At 46.6% G+C, this 21,418-nt stretch overlaps 1 protein-coding gene across 1 annotated transcript in view; it reads left to right on the forward strand.

Moving 5' to 3' along the window:
- Positions 1–21,418, forward strand: part of LOC127584310 (uncharacterized) — a 140,291-nt gene that overhangs the window by 27,822 nt on the left and 91,051 nt on the right. Inside the window, exon 4 of the mRNA XM_052041004.1 lies at positions 18,440–18,545. Coding sequence (XP_051896964.1) covers positions 18,440–18,545 — 106 coding nt within the window. The remainder of the gene's footprint in view (positions 1–18,439; positions 18,546–21,418) is intronic.

Consider the following 21,418-nt stretch of genomic DNA (forward strand, 5'->3'; position numbering starts at 1 on the left):
GGACTTTGGTACTGAGAAAAACAGAGCTATACGATCCTGTTTCCATTTTACCTGGTGTATAAAGCACGAGCAATCGTTTCCAGGTGAAATCATACCATTCTTGGAATCGGAGGTGCAGGTCACAATCCATGCCAGTATGCCTGGATGGCTTCCCACATGTCACTATTTGCACAATGCCCATCCAGCCCAGAGCAGCATTAAAATGGAGCCTTAAAGCTTCAAACAACACTGGTGTAGAAACAGAAGCACATTGTACTGCTTCGTTGCTTTTCTCATTAGTTAAAGAGACATTCTACTTACATTTTGAGACCACAACAGATATTCTCATAAGTGACTGCAAGCTGTTGAAGTACCTTCCAGGGACCAGGATGTGTTCCTCATCTAACCAACGTGTGTTCTCTCCAACCTGTAGCTGCTGAGATACTCATGCAATGGTCCAGCCCAGTACTGGTAGTTCTCAATTACTGGGGATATCATGACTGGTCATTGAGGGTAGGTCCAGAGACCTTGGGGAGAAGGCAGAAACAAGTCCGCCGGTGAAGAGGACATTTGAGAGAGTCATCAGAATATCACGTTTCCACCTGGGCTTCTTCATTGAATGATATATTTGCAGGGTTAGGCTTTCCATCTGTGATATTCTGTAGGAAGACCTTTACCCAAGCCTTGGGTTTAAACTGCCTGCTCCTTGGAAGTCAAGACCATGTTGACTCTCAACTTCCTTGCCACAGGATCATTCCTAGTGGCTACAGAGCTCTCTCCCATTTCTCCCAATTTGCTGCTCGCTGCTGCATTAGAGAAGTCACTGAGGCACCACATTTGTGAAGGAATGGTTGGTCGACTTCAATTATAATTGTGGCATCTTGATTACTAGGACTTAAGCATTCTTGTCTTCCCAGAAGCACACTGGTCCATTGACTGCACTCATAACATCATTGTGGATCACAATGGGCACGCCTTGCTTCAGGGAAGCACCGGTGTACTTGTTCATCCTGAGGGAGATGGCACTGCTGGACACCCTGAGGGATGGAGCCTGGATCTACTACCTCCATGGATTCTCACGTTCCCATGCGATCTCCCAAACACAACAGCTGAGCACGGACGCAATGGGAAGGACCAAATACCAGAATGGTAACAGGAACACCATGGGTCTCCTCAGAATTCTACTGCCTGCAACAATCCAGTGGTCCCATGCAATGCAGATCTTTCATTGTATGCTCACTATTGAACAACCTTGCATTCCGAAGACAGCAGATGGTGTTAGGGAAAGAGCAGCAAAGTGACCTGAAGCCTGAGAACCATGAGGCAGAGGTTAAGGAGTCCTGAAGAAGGGTCCTGACACAAAACGTTGACCATCTGCTTTTCTCCACAGATGCTGCCTGGCCTGCTGAGTTCCTCCAACATCTTGTTGTTTCTTCATCTAGATTCCAGCATTTGCAGTCCTTTGTTTCTCTGGAGGCTAAGGAGTAGTAGTCAGAGCAAGAGGTACAGGAAGAAGAAGGAGACTACCTGGAGATATCTCTACACAATGTCCTCAGGCATATCTCCCAGTTGAGGCATTCATGGGCTATAAGAGGCTCCCTGATGGAGAGATCTTGCAAAATCAGAGTTCCCAATGTAAACCAAGTGACACTTTTCACAGTCCTCTCTTCACCATCTTACATTATTCCAGAATCCCTCGCTCATGATCATTCAAAGAGAATAAGGAGCATTTGGAATGACATTGGGATGACTTGAGTTTATGCATCAAGAACACACAGAAACCCTGTGTAATCGGTGGAAGGACTACCTCCATCACGCACCTCCTGCAAGTTAAACATCATTAAGGCCCGCATTGAGCCAGCAGTGAAACACGGTTGAAGTCACAGTAACTCTCTCACAGGAAGAGTCTGCAACCCACATTGGCCTCTTCAAGGAAAGCTACACAGACACATTTTCACACTCACCTTTAAGTAATAATTATTAAGCAATAATAATAATCCCTCATTTTCTACACAGGCATTAGACTGGAATAGTTCCCAGAAGGATTACAGAAACCTGGAAAATAAATTCTTAAGGGCTAAGGCGTCAATTACTACACTTGAAATGTACGGAGAAAATTCAACTCCATTGTGGAAGCTTGTTTTCGTCATGAATGTCAAGTGGAAAATTGTTTTTCTGTCGGCAATAACTCTGAACCTGGTTATCAGCCTGAGAAAAATGCACCTTGTTATTAAGCACTGCTGGGTACACAGCAATTTTCAAATTTAACAATAAAATTTACATGCATGCAGGGAGGAAAATATGAGAGGTATACGACCTAATGGCCTGTTACATCATTAATCAGCTGCAGAGATTTGGGACAGAGCTATTTCAAGATTAGTGAAATTGTGCAATTTGAGGATGTATGTCTTCCAACCAAGCAATGGCAAGTTACAGGTCATTATATCCCATTATGAGCCAGCATTGGAATAGGACTGAAGTCACAGTAACTCTCTCATAGGAAGTCCATGAACCAGGAAAATTACAAGATTATAAAGAGGGGAAATCTAGAGAAGAAATATGGAATGACACAAAAATACCTAAGAAGAAAAAATGAAATAGCCATTTACTCCTTTGAAAGTTGATGCAAATGCCAACTTATCATCGGACCCAAAGCATGCTTTATTTTAATTATTTTTGCCTTGAGATTTCTTAATATTCCAAACATTTATTGTTTTTAGTCAGTGTTTAGTGAATGAAGGGAAATTAGCAGGTATGTTGTGAAATTAAATTGTAACACATAAGTGGAGAGTTCTGAGTCAAGTGTAAGCTGATTACATTGAGAGATTGCCAAGGAGCCCAAACTAATCTTTGATTAGGTAATTGAATAAGTGTCTCAGTAACAGTCAACGATAAGGTTCTGGGAAACTGGTCTGACTCAAAAAGTGGGAGGCGTGAAACCGCAAATTACCAACACCTTTCATACTTGGCAATTTTCCCTGCACGCCTTCAAACATAAAAGTCTCTCTGACCTCTGCCCCACCATAAACTACAAAAAAAAAATTGCCTTTCCACAGAGCTGTGCCTATAGATCCAAAAACAACACAGTGAGGGCAAGTTTAGTCCAGTAGCAAATAAACACTTGTTATTTATTCCCTTGAATGCAGGTGTTGAAAATATTAAAGATATGGTGTGGCAACTCACATTACCGGTATCGAACCGGCTCCCGAGATCACGAGCGTCATCAGAGGCCCCAACCCAAGATGGCACGGGGCCCTCTTTCTTCTCCATCGTTGGGCTAGGAAAGCCCGCGCGTGGGAAGGTCAGGTGACCCGCGCATGACATCAGCACGGGAACTGAAGCATGGGAAGAGTTTCGGTATTAAAAGGCACACCGCGCCCCTGTCGAGCGATCGACTTCTGACTCCAAGCAACAGACTCTGTGTCTTTATTCTATATTAGTGTAGCTAGCCGCTACATTGGTGACCCCGACAGGCCCAAACGTTTTTGGACCCACGATGTCTGCGCAACAAGAGGTACAGGCAGTAGCCCTTAAACTGCCCACCTTTTGAACCCTCTGGCCACGTGTCTGGTTCGACCAGGCCGAGGCCCAGTTCCAGATTCGCCAGATCACCAGGGACGACACCAAGTACTACTATGTGGTGAGTGCCCTCGACCAAGACACCGCAGCCCAGGTCAAGGACATCATCCAGGCGCCCCCGGAGGAGGAGAAGTATGATAAGTTCAAGACCGTCCTTCTTGAGACTTTCGGCCTTTCCCACACAAACGGGCCTCCCGCCTCCTCCACCTCGATGAGTTGGGTGACAGACCCCCCTCTGCACTCATGAACGAGATGTTGGCCCTGGCAGACGGCCACAAACCCTGCCTGATGTTCAAGCAGGCCTTTCTAGAGTAGTTACCAGATGACATCCTCCTGCTCCTGGCGGATGCCGACTTCAGTGACCCCCAGAAGGTGGCCGCCCATGCTGATGTCCTTTGGTGGGCGAAGAAGGAGAGCGGGGCGTCTGTCAAGCACGTTGCCACGCCACATACCCAGCGGCCCAGCAGGCCAGACCAGGCAATCGACCGCACCCCACCTGCCACTAGGTCTGAGACACCGACCGACCAATGGTGTTTTCTACCACCAGCGGTGGGGCACAGACGCCCACAAGTGCCCCCCACCATGCAGATTTCCAGGAAACGCCAGGGCCAGCTGCCACTGATGGCTACGGCGGCTGGCCACCCGGATAGCCTCTTGCATGTGTGGGACAGGTGTTCCGGCCGTCATTTCCTGGTAGATACCGGGGCCGAGGTCAGCGTCATGCCTCCCAACAGCCACGAGACTCGCAACCGCACACCAGGACCCGCCCTCAGAGCCGCCAACAGCAGCGCCATCCGGTTCAGCACCAGCAACTTTACCTGGAAATTCACCCTGGCTGCCGTTGCGCAACCACTCCTCGGGGCAGATTTCCTTCGCGCCAACAGTCTGCTTGTTGACCTGCGGGATAAGCGTTTGGTACATGCCAGGACCTTCCAAACGTTCTCGTTGGGTGAGGCCAAGCTACCAGCCCCACATCTCGACTCCGTCACCATGTCAACCAACGAGTTTGCCAGGGTCCTGGCAGAGGTCTTGTCTGTACTAACGCCCCAGTTCTCCACCACCTTGCCCAAGCACGGCGTCCAGCATCACATCCCCACCCAGGGCCCACCCCTCCATACCTGCGCCCAACGGCTACCCCCGGACAAGCTCCGCCTCGCGAAGGAGGAATTCAAGAGGATGGAGGAGTTGGGGATCATCCGCAGGTCGGACAGCCCATGGGCCTCTCCGCTACACATGGTCCCCAAGGCAGCTAGAGGCTGGCGACCCTGCGGCAATTACCGACACCTGAATGACATAACTACCCCGGACTGGTACCCCATGACGCATATTCAGGACTTCACTGCCAACCGGCACGGGCAGTCCATTTTTTCCAAGGTCGACCTCGTCTGCGGCTATCACCAGATCCCGGTGCATCCAGACGGCATTCCAAAGACAGCACTGATCACACCTTTCGGCCTCTTTGAATTCATCCGGATGCCCTTTGGCCTCAAGAACACTGCTCAACGATTGATGGCTGCGGTTGGGCGCGACCTTGACTTCGTCTTCATATACCTCGAAGACATCTTGATCGCCAGCAGCAGCTGCCAGGAACATCTCACGCACCTCCGCCAACTCTGTTCTCGCCTGAGGGATTTTAGCCTGACCATCAACCCGGCCAAATGCCAGTTCGGGCTCGAGACAATCAATTTCCTGGGCCCTCGGATCGACAAACACAGCGCCTCACCCCTGCCTGCAAAGGTCGACGCCATCCACCACTTCACCAGACCCACCTCCATCAAGGGCCTGCAGGAATTTCTCGGTATGGTAAACTTTTATCACTGGTTCCTATCATCCGCGGCCCGCATCATGCGCCCGTTGTTTGCTCTCCTGTCGGGTGGAAGCAAGGACATTGTTTGGTCAGAGGAGGCTCAAAACCGCGCATTCGTCAAAACCAAGCAGGCCTTGGCGGACGCGGTCATGTTGGTGCGTCCTCGTACGGACGTCCTGACTGCTCTCATGGTCGACGCCTCCAGCACAGCGGTCTGAGGTGTTCTAGAGCAGCTCATCGAAGGGCGTTGGCAACCGCTGGCATTCTTCAGCAGACACCTTCGACCACCAGAGCTCAAATATAGCGCCTTCGACCGCGAGCTGTTGGCATTGTACCTGGCCATCAGACACTTCCGATACTTCTTAGAAGGCAGACCGTTTACGGCTTTCACCGACCACAAGCCGTTGACCTTCGCTTTCAACAAGGTCTCAGATCCCTGGTCAGCAAGGCAGCAGCAGCACTTGTCGTACATCTCAGAGTACACCACCGACGTCCGCCATCTGTCCGAGAAAAAGAATGTGGTCGTGGATGCACTTTCATGGCCCACCGTCCAAGTTTTGTCCAGGGGGTGGATTTCGGTGCCTTGGCGGAGGCACAACAAACGGACATGGAGATGCCCAGCTATCGCACCACAGTCTCAGGCCTGCAGCTGCAAGACCTATTGATAGGCCCCGGTGAGCGCACCCTGCTCTGCGATATCTCCACTGGTAAACCCTGCCCCATCGTTCCAGCTGCCTGGCATCGACGGGTGTTTGATTCCATCCACGGCCTGGCACACCCATCCATCCGGACAGTAGTCTGGATGGTGTCCAACAAGTTCGTCTGGTGTGGCCTGCATAAACAGGTTTCCAAATGGGCCCAGTCCTGCACACACTGCCAAACCTCGAAAGTACAGCAGCATGTCAAGGCCTCTCTGCAGGACTTTCAACCTATCTGCTGGAGGTTCGACCATATCCATGTCGACCTTGTCAGTCCCCTCCCAGTCTCCCGAGGAGCGCGGTACCTCCTCACGATTGTCAACCGCTTTACCCGCTGGCCTGAAGCCATTCGCCTCACGGACACCTCCACCCAGTCCTGCGCACGGGCCCTTTTGTCAAATTGGGTTGCCCGCTTCGGTGTCCCGGCCCATATCACCTCAGACAGGGGAGCTCAATTCACCTCCGGCCTGTGGTCTGCTGTTGCTGACTTGTGGGGTTCCCAGATCCACCTCACCACTGCCTATCCTCCGCAATCCAATGGGCTGGTGGAGAGGTTCCATCGACACCTGAAGTCGGCACTCATGGCCCGCCTTAAGGGGCCCAACTGGGTGGACTAACTCCCCTGGGTCTTGCTGGGGATACGTACTGCGCCAAAAGAGGACCTGCATGCCTCGTCCGCGGAGATGGTCTACAGAATGCCCTTGGTTATCCCGGGCGAGTTCCTACCAGCCCCGAGGCCAGAGGAAGAACCTGCTGTGACGCTCGACCGGCTGCGCAAGCGGCTTGGCCACCTGGCCCCGATACCCACCTTGCGACACGGACAGGCCCCGACCCGTGTGCCGATGTCCCTCTGAGACTGTAAGTTTGTCTTTGTCAGGAAGGGCGCGCACCAAACACTGCTGCAGCGACCGTACGAAGGGCCATTCGGGGTCGTCAAGAACAATGGATCTACGTTTGTGCTAGACATTAGGGGGCGCGAGGAGGTTTTTACAATTGACTGGCTGAAGGCGGCTCATTTAGACCTGGACCGACTGGTAGTGGTCCAGTGAGCGCGACGCAGGGACAGGCCACCCAAGTCATAGTTTATTTAATTCTGGCTTTCGCGACAGTATCGCCGGTTCTGGGGTTGGGGGGATTGTGTGGCAACTCACCTTACCGGTATTGAACCAGTTCCCGAGATTGCGAGCGTCGTCGGAGGCCCCGACCCAAGATGGCAAGGGGCCCTCTTTCTTCTCCATCATTGGGCTAGGAAAGCCCACGCGCGGGAAGGTCAGGTGACCCACGCGTGACGTCAGTGCGGGAACTGAAGCGCAGGAAGAGTTTCGGTATTAAAAGGCACACCACGCCCCTGTCAAGCGATTGACTTCTGACTCCAAGCAACAGACTCCATGTCTTTATTCTATAGTAGTGTAGCTAGCCGCTACAATTGAAAATATTGTAGATATGGAGAAAATATCTTCTCTGGTCAGACATTAAAAAACAGAGGGACAGAATCTTAAAATTAGAGCTATAGATACTTAAATCAGGAAGTAACCTTTCACACAAAATTTGAAACTCTTTTTGCTTCTCCACCACATCCTCCCCAAAAGCAAAATTGGTGTGGATACTCAAAATATTTGCAATTTTGGAGACTGAGATTGATGTATATAAGCTAAGTGTAGATCCTTGGATATAATCCCTGATGTAAATCCCCACTTGTTACTCTCTGCTGTGGAAAACCAAGCAAATTCAGACCTGATTAGTGCTTGGGAATGACAGTTGATAGTTTCCTGATGGTCTCTCTGCCCAGGAATCACCTATAAAGCAAAGGAAGATGCCAAATTTGAGGTGTCCCTGTGGCCTTGGGATCCACTTTGACATTTGGAGCATGTCAAGAGATATGGAAATGGTCTTAGAACATCAAAGCCCGAAATAAATGGCAGATCAGATCAGGCTTGAGATCAAATGCTCTGTTCATTGTGTTCTCATGAGATACAGTGAAAAGCTTTTGTTTTGTGTGCCATCCAGACAGATCATTCCATACAGAATTACATCAAGGTAGTAAAAAGAAAACAGAATGCAGATTATAGTGTTACAGTTCCAGAGAAAGTGCAGTGCAGGTAAACAAATAAACTGCAAGGGCCACGACAAGGTAGATTGAGAGATCAATAGTTCAAGAGTTCATCTTTTAGCATATGAGAGATCCGTTCAAGAATCTGATGACAGAAGCTGTCCTTGAGTCTGGTGGTTCATGCTCTCAAGTCCAATGGGAGAGGGGAAAGGAGTGAATGACCGGGGTGGGAGGGGTCTTTGATTACGTTGGCTGTTTTCCTGAGGCAGTGAGAAATGTAGACAGAGTCAATAGAGGGGAGGTTAGTTTGTGTGATGGACTGGGCTGTGTTCACAACTCTCTGCAATTTCTTGGGGTCTTGGGCAGAGCAGTTGCCATAGAAAGCTGTGGTGCATCTGGATAGGATGCTTACTATTGTGCATCTTTAAAAATTGTTAAGAGTCATCAGGTACATGCTGAATTTCCTGGGCCTTCTGAGGAAGAAAAGGTGCTTGTGTGCTTTCTTGGCCATAGTGTCCACATGGTTGGATCAGGACAAATTGTTGGTGATATTTACACCTAGGAGCTTGAAGTTCTCAACCACCTCCACCTCAGCACTTTTGATATAAACTAGGGCATATACTCCACCCCACCTCCTGAAGTCAATGACCAGCTCTTTTGTTTGCTGACATTGAGGGAAAGGTTGTTGTCATGACACCATGCCACTAGACTCTCTATCTCCTTCCTGTACTCCGTTTCGTCTTTGTTTGAGAACTGGCCCATTACAGTGGTGTCATCTACAAACTTATAAATGGAGTTAGAGCAGAATCTGGCCACACAGTCATGAGTGTATAGGGAGTATAGTAAGAGGCTGAAGATGTAACCTTGCGGTGTACCTGCTATTAACAAAAACAGACATTTGTAGCATTGATAGGATGAATGCTCACAGTCTTTCTCCCAGGGTTGGGGAATTAAGAACTAGAGGGTGAGGGGGAAGAGATTTAGTACAAACCTGAGGGGTAACTTTTTCACCCAGAGGGTGGTCAGTATATGGAATGAGCTGTCAGAAGAAGTGGTTGAGGCAGGTAGATTAACAATATTTTAAAGACATTTGGACAGGTTCATGGATTGGGAAAGGCTCAGAAGGATATGGGCCAAACGCAGGCAGATGGTACCAGCTTAGATGGATGTCTTGGTCAGCATGGACCAGTTGGGTGGAAGGGTCTGTTTCCATGCTGACCAAGACACCCATCTAAGCTACTACCATTTCCATGACTCTACGTCAGGCTAAGAATATCCTATTCTCTTTTGAAGGTGGCCATCAAATCAGTGTTTCTATTATTATAATACTGCCTGAATATAATTGTCCTCACTCCCCACCACCCAAACCCAATCCCAGCCTCTTTAGCCATACATCTTACATCATGAGAGACATGAAACAGAGACTATACTGTATTTGCTCTCATTTATATATACAAAATCATGAAGTGTTATTTAAACAATAGTGGAGCTCTTCCCATTGCCATGACGAGTATTTATTCATCCGTCAATATCACTAAGCAGATTATCTAGTCATTTTGACATTGTTATTGGTAGGAACTTGCCGTGCACAAATTATTGCAGCTTTTCGACAATGGCTAAGCTCCAACAGTATGGCAGTAACCATAAAACACTTCGGCATGCCCTGAGACTATGAACAGCATTGTAAGCTCGTACTCAAAACAGAAAGAGTCAGCAGAATTTTGTAGAGCATGACAACTCTTTCAATCCACCAGGCAACACCGGGAAGGAGAAGACTGAACAGGGATGAAAGAACAGAGATATCCAAGGAGTCAGAGTTACCTTAACTGATGTGCCTCACTTCTTCCAGAGCAATAGCCATGGTTATTGATTACACCACTGTATTGATAGCATGACTGAAGTACCAATCTGGAGGGATGAGCTGATGATCTAGATTTGGATTCGAATCCCACCACTGGAGTTACCTTAAAAATTCATCTGTTGCCAATGTGCTCTTGGGAAGGAATTCTTTGCACTCCTTACCCTGTCTGCCCTATAAGTGAGACCAGACCAGAGCAATGTGGATTGTGTCTTTAATGACCCAGCAGGCAAGAAAAAAATTATTGCATACTGAACAGAATATCTCCTTACTGAAGGACAGTATCAGTACAAATCTGTCCAGTGAGCACCAAGAGAGAGATTTTGTTTTGCCACTGACTAATACCAAACTTCTCAAGGCCAGTGATCTTCAGGTTTACCTTTGCAAAGACAATGTTACCAGCCTCCTTAATGGGCTTGCTAATAAATGCCTTCAGTAAGCTGACAACGTGTACCATTGGGATTCTCTTCAAAGATCTGTCATGCTCAGACTAATGGAGAGCACTCACCAAAAATAAGTGGAAACAAAATATTTGCCTCATATCCAACGATATTTGTGAAGAGAATATGTAAGGTCCAAGTGGTCGTGGATCACCCTTAAAGAGTTAATATGGTAATGTATGGCTGGGTGTGCCCACAGCACCTATTGAAATTATAGATGATCCCAGCTTTCCCAGTTATTCCCAACTGAAGACTTTGGATATCAACTCCTCCAGGGTAGTGCTGCAATTCCCTAAGAACACTGTGATGCGTATTCAAGGTTTAGCGACCACGTCAAGCAGACAGTAGCATTGTTTAGACATACTGGCTGTGTTGTATAAACTGCTCCTGAGAGAATTAACAGAATGCCAATGATGTGCCTATTTTAACAAGATGTATCTTTTAAAAAAAATACTTGTCACTTCCACAAGACAGCCTTGGAACGAACCCAACTTTAATATAAAGCTAATAAAAAGAGCTTGATTGTTCTTTGATGAGAAATTAGTGGCATTTTTTTTGCAGTGAACTTTGCGGAAAATATGAACTAGTTTGAACCCAGCTCAAGTCCAGTTAATCGGAGGATGGAAGAGGCTTTAATAACATCAGGTCAAAGGTGAAAGTTCATTTTGTACGACTCCAGCTCTTGTTTTATTCACATTTACTGATTGCTGCCAAGGTACTTGCTGATCTATAATATGCGGTGCAGTAAAAATTCTGCCTTTTTTTACAAGCAAAGCAATGCATTTATTTATGAATAGGCCATTACAGGTTGCAACCATGCACAATGACTAGAAGGAGTGCTCGCTTGGCTATATAATTAGAAAGAGAAGAAATAAGGATGCTTACAAAAGCCATAAATAACCCTCGTACATGAGACAAATTAACGAGTGCAAGGACAGTAATATACCCACAGTGGCACATAGTAAAGATGAAATATAAATAACTTCACAGATGGGAAAACAACAACAGCAACCATTTTCTGACAAAGTATGCAGAAAGTAACAACAATTCTTGCACAGAGTAACTACTACCCGTGAGACATTGCCCATGGGAAATCAAAACCAAAGAGTAAATTAATTCAACCTGACTAACCAGAGGTGAATGGGACCAGATCAGCCCCCTCTTTTTATTCAATTAAAGGATGTGGGCATCACTGGCAAGACTAGGTTTCATTGCTAATCCCTGATTATCCCAGTGACAGTGGGCAACTCTCTTGCACTACTGCCTTCCTTCTGGTGAAGGAACTCTCACGGTGCCGTTGGGTAAGGAGTTCCAGGATTTAGACCCAGAACTAATGAGGAATTGGTTGGTCATCGAGCCATAGAGTTGTACATTACAGAAACAGACCCTTCAGCCCACCAAGTTAATGCTGATCTTTTTGATCTATACCAATCCCATTTACCCAAATTAAGACTGTAACCTTCTATGCCTTGATAATTTAAGTGGTGATATATTTCTAAGTCAGGAAAGTGTGTGACTTGGAGGGGAACCAGAAGGTGGTGATCCATTTGCCTGCTCCCATATTATTGATGGTGGAGGTTATAGAACTAGGAGGTGTTGAAGGAGCCTTGGTCAATACTGCAGTGTCTTCTGTAGCTGATACACACTCCAACCAGAATCCACCAGCAGTGGAGACTGTGAATGTTTAAGGTAGTGGGTGAGATGCCATTCAAATGGGTCGCTTTGCTCTGAATGGTGTCAAGCTTCTACAGCATTGTTGGGAATGCACTCCTTACGCAAGTGGAGGGAATTCTACCCCACTCTTGATTTGTGCTTTGCAGATGTGGAAAGGCATTGGAGTGTCAGGAGGTAAGGCATTGCCAATCTTTGGCCTGCACATAGCCACAGTATATATGTGGCTCATCCAATTGAGTTTGTGATCAGTAGTGACCTCCAGCTAGTTGATGGTAGGGTATTCAGCAATGGTAGTGCCATAGAATGTCAAGGGTAGGTAGTTAGAATCTCTCTTGTTAGAGACAGTCATTGCTGGCATTTGAATGCTGCAAATGGCACTTGACAATTCATTTTTCGGTACATCTGGTTCCCTTCTGCTCATCTCATTGTTTGGCCAGATAGCAATGGTAAAGTGAGCAATGTGCCAGGCATGAGATGGCTGATTGTGGTGGAATACAATTCTGCTGCTTTGCATGGACCACACCCCAAGAATGAGTTTCATTAAAAAGGCCTTGATGTGTTGGAAAAATTGCGGTGTCACATCCAGACAGAAGAAATCAAGGAAAACAGGGAGAGGGAGGACACGGGCATCCTATTGGCACAGTAATTACGGAATCAAGCAACGATAGAAATTTATGGCGCAAAAGGAGGCCATTCAACCAATTTTGTCCATTCCTCCAACCAAGACCAATCCAGACTAATCCCACTTCCCAGCTCTCGCTTTGTGGCCTTAATACATTGAGTCTTCATCACTTAAAGGATAAAAATGAGTTAAGACTCGATCACCTTCCAACTCGTGTAATCCAGGTATTAATCAACAGCGGAGCACACCCCTACACCACTTCTATCACCCCACCACCCTCTGGGTGAAAAATAAATTTGCAACTCCTTTCTAATCCTTCTACCAATTATCTTAGATCAATGTTCCCTGGTAATTGTTCCTCGGAGCAGACTCGATGGGCCGAATGGCCTGCTTCTGCTCCCTTGTCTTGTGATCTTGTGATTTCTGTTGTTGCTATTCACTCTGTTTGGACCTCCAATAATCTTTGGCGTCCTAATTAAATGTGCCCTCAGCTCTGCTATTCCAAAGAAACCAACCCCAGCCAATTCAATCTTTCCTCATAGCTGAAATACTCCACTCCTGGCAACAGGAGAATGAGAAATAAATCGGGCAACAGATGTGAAGTGGAGATCTTTGTTACAAGTGAACAATGACTCCTGACATTGATTCATTCATCTCTCACTCACAATTTTCCTTTCCTTCCTCTATAATAACTCTAATCCCCTTGGCATCTCAGGCTCTCCACTCAGATTTTTAATGGAGTTTTTCTCTGATCCTACAGCATTTTATTTTGGTTCAGTGTTTACTCTGGGCTTATGAATAAGAACCCAACTTCATTTCTTTCTCCTTGCCACTGTTGCCTCTGGCTGCACTGGTAGACTCAAGCCTGTTGAGTCAAAAGGTTCGAGATTCAACTCCCGCTGCAAACCCATCACACAAAGATCCAGTCCAGTACTAGAGGATGTGTTATCGTGTCTGAGATGTCATTCAAATGAGACATCAAATCAAGGCCCATCCGACCTCTCAAGTGGAAGTTATGCCTCAATCAACATCATAAAAAAGCATTTTATCTGGTCATTATCATTGAGCTGACTGGACTCAAATTAACTTATATCCCACATCACAGCAATGACAATTTTATCAAACATACTTTATTGGCTGTAATGAATTAGAAGTGTCCTGAAAAGTGCTATTTATATATAGTCATAGACTTATACAGCACAGAAACAGGCCCTTCAGCCCAACTCATCCATGCCGACCAAGTTGCCTCCCTGAGATAATCCTATTTGCCTGAATTTTGCCCATAACCCTCTAAACATATCCTAATCATGTAACTGTCCAAATGTCTTTTAAACATTGAAATTATACTCACCTCTTACTCTTCCTCTAGCAGCTCGTTCCATACACCCACCACAAAAGTTACCCCTCAGATCTCCCTTAAATCTTTCCCCTCTCACTAAGTCTATGCCCTCTGGTTTTAGCCTTCCCTACCCTGGGAAAAAGATTGTGACCATTCACCTTATTACCTACACCCCTCATGATTTTATAAACCTCTATATGTCACCCCTCAGCCTCCTACATTCCAAGGTAAAAACGGCCCCGGCCTACCCAGTCTCTCCTTATAACTCAAGCCCTCCAGGCCTGGTAACATCCTTGTGAATCATCTCTTCACCTTTTCCAGCTTAAAGTATAACCAGGCGACCAGAACTCCACATAATACTCTAAGTGTGGTCTCACCAATGTCTTGTACAGTTGTATGCAATTCTTCCTTTCTATTTTGTTTTACTGTTCCATTAACCCTTTTATTGCTACCTCCTGCAGTTTCTCTCATATTATTCTGCATCTCCATATGTTAGCTACCTCAAATAACTTTGACTGTTGACCACATACCCCCTGTAATTCTGCAGAGAATAATGCACAGTTCTAACTGAAAATTTTAACTTCAATTATTTCTGTGGAAATTCAGATAGCTTTGAATTAACTGCTATGTCAAAAATTCCCTGCCATATCATTTCCAAAGTAATCAGTATTTCATATTTTGAAACACTTCCCTCTGGAAAAGAGAAGGAAGCAGGATCACAGGCTAATGAATTTTGCTACAAATATCCCCGTGCCATATGATGGTGTGGTCTCACCCTACCTCTCCCTAAGATTTGGGAAAATGTTTCTGATTCAAATTAACAAAGATAGTTTATTAAACAAAAGAAAATCTTATACTGAGGGACAGCACCTTTCTGTGGCTTACTTCCATACAGACAGACCAGTTCTGGTCAGTTCTACACTGAAACATTTATCCCAATGTACAGGGTATTAGTATTGTTTTACTACTGTCGCACGTACGGAGATACAGTAAACAGCTTTTGTTTGCGTGCCATCCAGACTGATCATTCTATACAAAGGTACATCGAGGTAGTAAAAGGAAAAACAGAATGTGCAGTGCAGGTAGACAAATTAATTGCAAGGGCCACGACAAGGTAGATTGGGAAATCAAGATTTCAACTCTAACATCCATTTAAGAGTCTGATAATAGTGGGATAGGAGCTGTTCTTGAGTCTGGCGCTTATATGTTCTCAATCTTTAGTATCTTCTACCCGGGTGGGAGAAGTCTTTATGTTGGCTGCTTTCCTGAGGCAGCGGAAAGTGTAGTCAATGGAGAGGAGGCTGGTTTGCATGATGGACTGAGCTGTGTTCACAACTCCCTGCAATTTCTTGCAGTCTTGGGCAGAGCAGTTGCCGTACCGAGCTGTGATGCATCCATGTAGGAGGCTTTCTATGGTGCATCTGTAAAATTTGATCAGGGACATGCCAAATTTCCTTCACCTTCTGAAGAAGTAGAGGCGTTTGTGTGTTTTCTTGGCCGTAGCGTCCACGTGTCTGAAGCAGGACAAATTGTTGGTGATGTTTACCCCAAGGAACTGGTGGAAACCCATTATTAAACAGGCCGCATGTTACTGTCCTTTCTGGATCTCAGGGAGGCTTTAGTGCTTATGGCCCGCAACTTACGTGAGAAAGACGGGCGAAGGGCTAGGAAGCATCCACGCCCCACCTACTAGACATGAGGGTCCTAAAGCGCGCCAACCTCGAAGTCATAGCAAGAGCTCCAGTTTCCATGACTGGGATTGTCTGAGGCAAGGCTCTTCCTGCTACACCATGCCAAAGCCTGGCTCCTGACAATACTATAAGGATAAAACACAAAAGCTTAAATGCTTTATCTTCAGCTTTGATGGCTATTCGGTCCTCACATAGAATCCTTCCCTTGATAATTGGGGGGAAGGGCAAGGATGTGAGCAACTTGGGGGCAATTGAACCCTTGCTCAGAAGAGATGGGATGCAACGTTGCACCACAATTGAAAAGCAAAACATTGCAGAAGTCAAAAATCTGAAACAGAAACAGAAAATGCTAAAAACACTTGGCGGGTCAAGCAACAACTGTGGAGGCACGGTAGTGTAGTGGTTAGTGTAATGCTTTACAGCGCCAGCGACCAGAGTTCAAATCCGGCCACTGTCTGTAAGGAGTTTGTACGTTCTCCCCGTGTCTGCGTGGGTTTCCTCCGGGTGCTCCGGTTTCCTCCCACATTCCAAAGACGTGCAGGTTAGAAAGTTGTGGGTATGCTATGTTGGCGCCGGAAACGTGGCGACACTTGCAGCTGCCCCTGGAACGCTACGTAAAAGGATGCATTTCACTGTGTGTTTCGATGTACATGTGACTAATAAAGAGACCTTATCTTACATGACCTGCTGAATACTTGCAGCATTTTTTGTTTTCAGTCCAACAGTGATTTCTTTGCAAATTTGCTGTAAAGCACTTTAAACCATCCAGCTAGGAATATGAAGGGTGGGGTATGAATACAAGTCTCCTCAAGGCCGCAGAGAGAGCTGCACTGCCAATAACGGGAAAAGAGGAGGGTGCTGGTAGAGGTACAAGACGTAGGAGGTGACGCAAGGGAACAAAAGCAGAAAATGCTGGAAGTACTCAGCAGGTCAGATCCCAAGGGGTTGAAATTGAAAACCAGGGTTTTAAGGTTAAAGAGCAGGTCACAGTCTAGACAAACAGATAATCTGCTGGAGGGACTCAGCGGGTCGAGCAGCATCTGTGGGGGGAAAGGAATTGTCGACGTTTCAGGTCAAAACCCTGCAACAGGAAATAATTCCTTTCACCTGCTGATGTTGCTCAGCCCACTGAGTTCCTCCAGCAGATTGTTTGTTGCTCCAGATTCCTGCAGCTGCCGTCTCTTTTGTCTCCACAGTCGAGGTCGGTGGTTCGTGGCCTTTTGAAATAAGATGCCCCTTTCATTCCCACTCATTAACGTTCATGCACCCCCGCCCCTCCACCTGACCCCCCCATCTGAGGGTCTGCTAATGTCACAGTCACTCATTTAAAGGAATTGTGGCTATTTTGGGGATTTCTGTAGACTAAACAATCCTTGAGCTGGGACAACTGTCATGCTGAGTATATTTTTATTTCTCTTTACTGTTTCGTGAACTTTCTAACCAAATTACCACTAGTATTGGAGGTTCAAGGACCAACTGTGACCATTGTCCTTCCCAGCACCCTACCCCATCCCCAACAAGAGGGTTTGAGCACCCCCGGGCTGGGAAGCACCGAGTTGAGTCAGTGACGAGAGGTGTGAGCTGGAGCAGGATGGAAGTGACTGAGATGGGGAGAAACTGTAGGTCGGCACAGTGGTGCAACTAGTGGAGCCACTGCCTTATAGATCCAGTGACCCAGGTTCAATCCTGACCTCGGGGTGCTGTCTGTGTGGAGTTTGCATTTTCTCCCTGTGACTGCATGGATTTCCTCGGAATGCTCCTGTTTCCTACCACATCCCAACAACATTGCAGGATGGTAGGTTAAGGACAGCTTCTATCCCGCTGTTATAAGACTATTGAATGGTTCCCTAGTACGATAAGATGGACTCCTGACCTCACAATCTAACTCATTGTGACCTTGCACCTTACTGTCTACCTGCACTGCACTTTCTCTGTAACTGTCACACTTTATTCTGCACTCTGTTATTGTTTTTACCTTGTACTACCTCAATGCACTGTGTAATGAATTGATCTAGTATGAATGGTATGCAAGACAAGTTTTTCACTGTACATGTGACAATAACGAACCAATTTACCAATTTACCATTTTAATTGATCACCATGAATTGCCCCTAGTGTGTAGGTGAGTGGTATAATCTGGGGAGAGCCGATGAGAATGTGGGATTAGGATTAGTATAAAGGGGGGGTTTGGTTGTCAGCACAGACTCAGTGGGCCGAAGGGCCTGCTTCCGTGCTGTATCTCTTTACGGCTCTATGACTCTTTGAGCAGGGTGCAGGTTGGGAGGGGAAGACAGAGACCACTGGAGTGATTGGAGATGAAAGCCTTGAGGTTCCTACATTAGGGGTAACAAGCCACAACACAAAGAGTGGCAGGTTGGACGTCAGCAGTAAAGGTGACAGGTCCACAGACTTGCTCAAGGAACTTCCCCTCTTGGTCACAGAGAAGCAAGCTGCAAATCTGTCACTGTACACCCAAGAAATTCCTCCCTCTGCTGCCTGGCACTCCTGCCATTAGTTACCAGGAACATGCACAGAAATCTGTCACAAAACTCTTGATAAAGACGTACCTCCTTCCACACCAGACAAAGCGCAGTGGCCGGTCTCCAAGGCTGTCTATTTATATGCACAAGAGTGGTTTCTGGGAAGAGACTAACAGTTGTGATGGTTTGTCCTTTCTCCATATGTTTCCGCTGCTCTGGAAGCTGTTGCAGCAGATGCCACTCGCAGGGAATGACCTGGTGTCTTTCCAGACGTACTGCAGTGCTGTCTCGTGGCTCTCCAAGTCCAGCCTGGAGACCAAACTCCGAGGTAAGATGTGTCTAAGGAAGAGGGAAAAGGGATAAGCAATGCCAGAGGAGCTGGCTCTCCCTAGTATTTCAAGACATAGAAGCAGGAGGAAGCCCTCTGGTGGCACAGTGAGACAGCCAGTAGAGCTGCTGCCTCACAGCTCCAGTGACCCAGGTTCAATCCCGACCTCTGTTGTGTGGAGTCTCCACGTTCTCCCTGTGACCATGTGGGCTTCACCTGGATGCTCTAGTTTCCTCCCACATCCCAAAGACGTGTGGGTCGGTCGGTTAATTGGCCACTGAAAGTCTCCCCATTTGTGTAGGTGAGTGGGAGAATCTGGGGGGAGTTGATGGGGATGTGGGGAGAAGAGATTACAGGAGCAAAATAGTGGGGAATGATATTTCTCCTGAAGTGGGCATAGACTGAAATGGTCCTGATGCAGGGTTTCAACTCGAAACTTTGACAGTTCCTTTCCTCCCACACATGCTGCTCATAGACCCATAGAGTCATACAGCACAGAAACAGGCCCTTCAGTCCAACTGGTCATGCCAACCAAGACACCCATCTAAGTTAGTCTCAGTTGCCCATGTTTGGCCCATATCCCTCTAAACCTTTCCCATCCATGTACCTGTCCAAGTGCCTTTTGTATGTCACTATTGTACCTGCCTCAGCTACTTCCTCTGGCAGGTCATTCCATATACGGACGACCATCTGGTGAAAAAGTTGCCCGTCAGGTTCCTATTAAATCTCTCCCCTCTCATCCTAAACCTATGCTCTCTAGTTCTTAATTCCCCAGCCCTCGTAAAAAGACCGTGTCCATTCATGCCCCTCGTGCTGCTTGACCCACTGAGTTCCTCCAGCATATTGCAAGTTGCTCCAGGTTCCAGCATCTGCAGTCTCCTTCTGTACTGTAAGGAAACGTGGAGGCCATTTGGTCCCCCATGCCTGCTCCTCCTTTCTGTAAAACCTAGGCAGAATCTTTTTTACCTCAGTGTCAATTTTATGCACTAACCCTATGTTCATTAATTCCCATCATATCTAACATAATTATCTTACCTTCAATACTGATCCTTATCTTCAATATACTCAGTGACTGACCCTTCACAGCCTCTTTGGTAGAGAATTTCAAAGACTCACTACCCTCTTGGTCAACACATTTCTTCTCATCTCCACCCGGAATGGCTAATCCCTTTAGTTTCAGACTGTGACCCCCAAACCAAGGGAAACCTATCCCTAACCTACCCTGCAAAATCCTATAAGAACTTTCTTCATATCAGTGAGGGCACATCTCATTCTTCTCAAATCTAGCAGATATTGGCCTAGTCTGCTTAATCTCTGCTGGTAGAGCAATCCCCCATTCCAGAATTAATCTGGAATGGTCCGGAAAGCGGCTTGTTTCAAGATTAATTAAGAAAGTTGTAGGTAATTATGCTGTATCCTGTGAATGACGTAAGAAGAATGTGAATAAGCAGGGTAAGAAATCAGGGCAAAAGATGGGAATGCACTGTCTTACAAGGCATACAGATGAATTATTGAACCATTGACTAATTTTCAGGCATTCCTGACAGCCTTTTAAAGCAATAGTTCAGCCTCTGTATGTGCTAATGAGGAGCCTAGTGGTAGTTATGGCCAGTACTCGGTGAAGTAGCCTGTATCTCCTGGCTTTGGTGGGACTGCTTCAACCAAACCAACAACTTCCTCTGAAAAGTAAATTGTTTGTTTTATATTTTAACTATCTGTGAAACTGGGGGAATCAAGAGCACTACTCCAGGGTACTGAACACTCCCAACAGCCTGCACCATCCTTCCATTCTGGAGTCTTGGAGTCACAGAGTTCGAAAACAGGCCCTTCAGCCCATCAAGTCCATGCCAACCATCAACCACCCTTTTACACTAACTCTACACTGACCAGTTCTACTCCCCCTGCATTCCCATCAACTCTCCCCCAGATCTGACCACTCAGCCACACACGAGGGAAATTTACAGTGACCAATTAACTTTCCAACTCACATGCCTTTGGGATGTGAGAGGAAACTAGAGCACCCGGAGCAAACCCACACAGTCCCAGGGGAATTGTGCAAACTCCACACGGATAGCACCCGAGGTCAGGATCAAACCTGGGTCACTAGAACTGTTGGGTAACAGATCAACTAGCTGTGCCACTATGCCACCTATCTTCCCCTAACTCAGGGGCATCAGACAAACAGCCCATGGAGGCAAGGCAGCTGTCAGCAGCTAGTCAGTTTAAGGTCTCAGGCCCATGGCTTCCCAAGTGCACCCCTGGTTAGTGCACGTTTATTTTTTAAATATTAAACTCCCTTAAGTTCCACGTCTGGTCAAAGAAGGGTTGGAGAGGTCACCAAATAATTGAAGTTGATGTTCCGGTGAAGTGCCGAGGCAGTGCTGCACCTTTAGAGATTCCATCCTCCAAGTGGGATATTGCATTGACCCTCATGCTTGATCTAAAAGATCCCACGACAAAGATCAAAGAAGAGCAGGGCAGTTCTCCCAGGTGATCTGGCCAACATGTAGCTCTCAACCACCATCACCATGTGGTATTTAATCTCATTGTTGTCTGTGAGCCTCATTATTGGGAAATCAGTTCCCTGCATTTGACGTAATCACACCTAAATAAGTACTTCCTTGGCTGTAGAGCAAATTCGAGAAGTGCTGAATTCAGGTAAGATACTATAAAAGTGCAAGTTCCTCCCTTTTGCCAAAGAGATTTTGGCTGGGGAACATTTAATCATCATTACTGAATGTCTTTAAATAACAATCCAATGTAAGCATCCCATAAAAACTGTCAGGAAGATAAAAGACAAGAGCAGTTACTCGTTAGAATGTTTACCAGTTACAGTAGGAGACAATGAGTCCAAGATCACATCCGAATAGACA

Source organism: Pristis pectinata, chromosome 2, assembly GCF_009764475.1.
Source record: "Pristis pectinata isolate sPriPec2 chromosome 2, sPriPec2.1.pri, whole genome shotgun sequence".
In the NCBI taxonomy this organism is placed as follows: Eukaryota; Metazoa; Chordata; class Chondrichthyes; order Rhinopristiformes; family Pristidae; genus Pristis; species Pristis pectinata.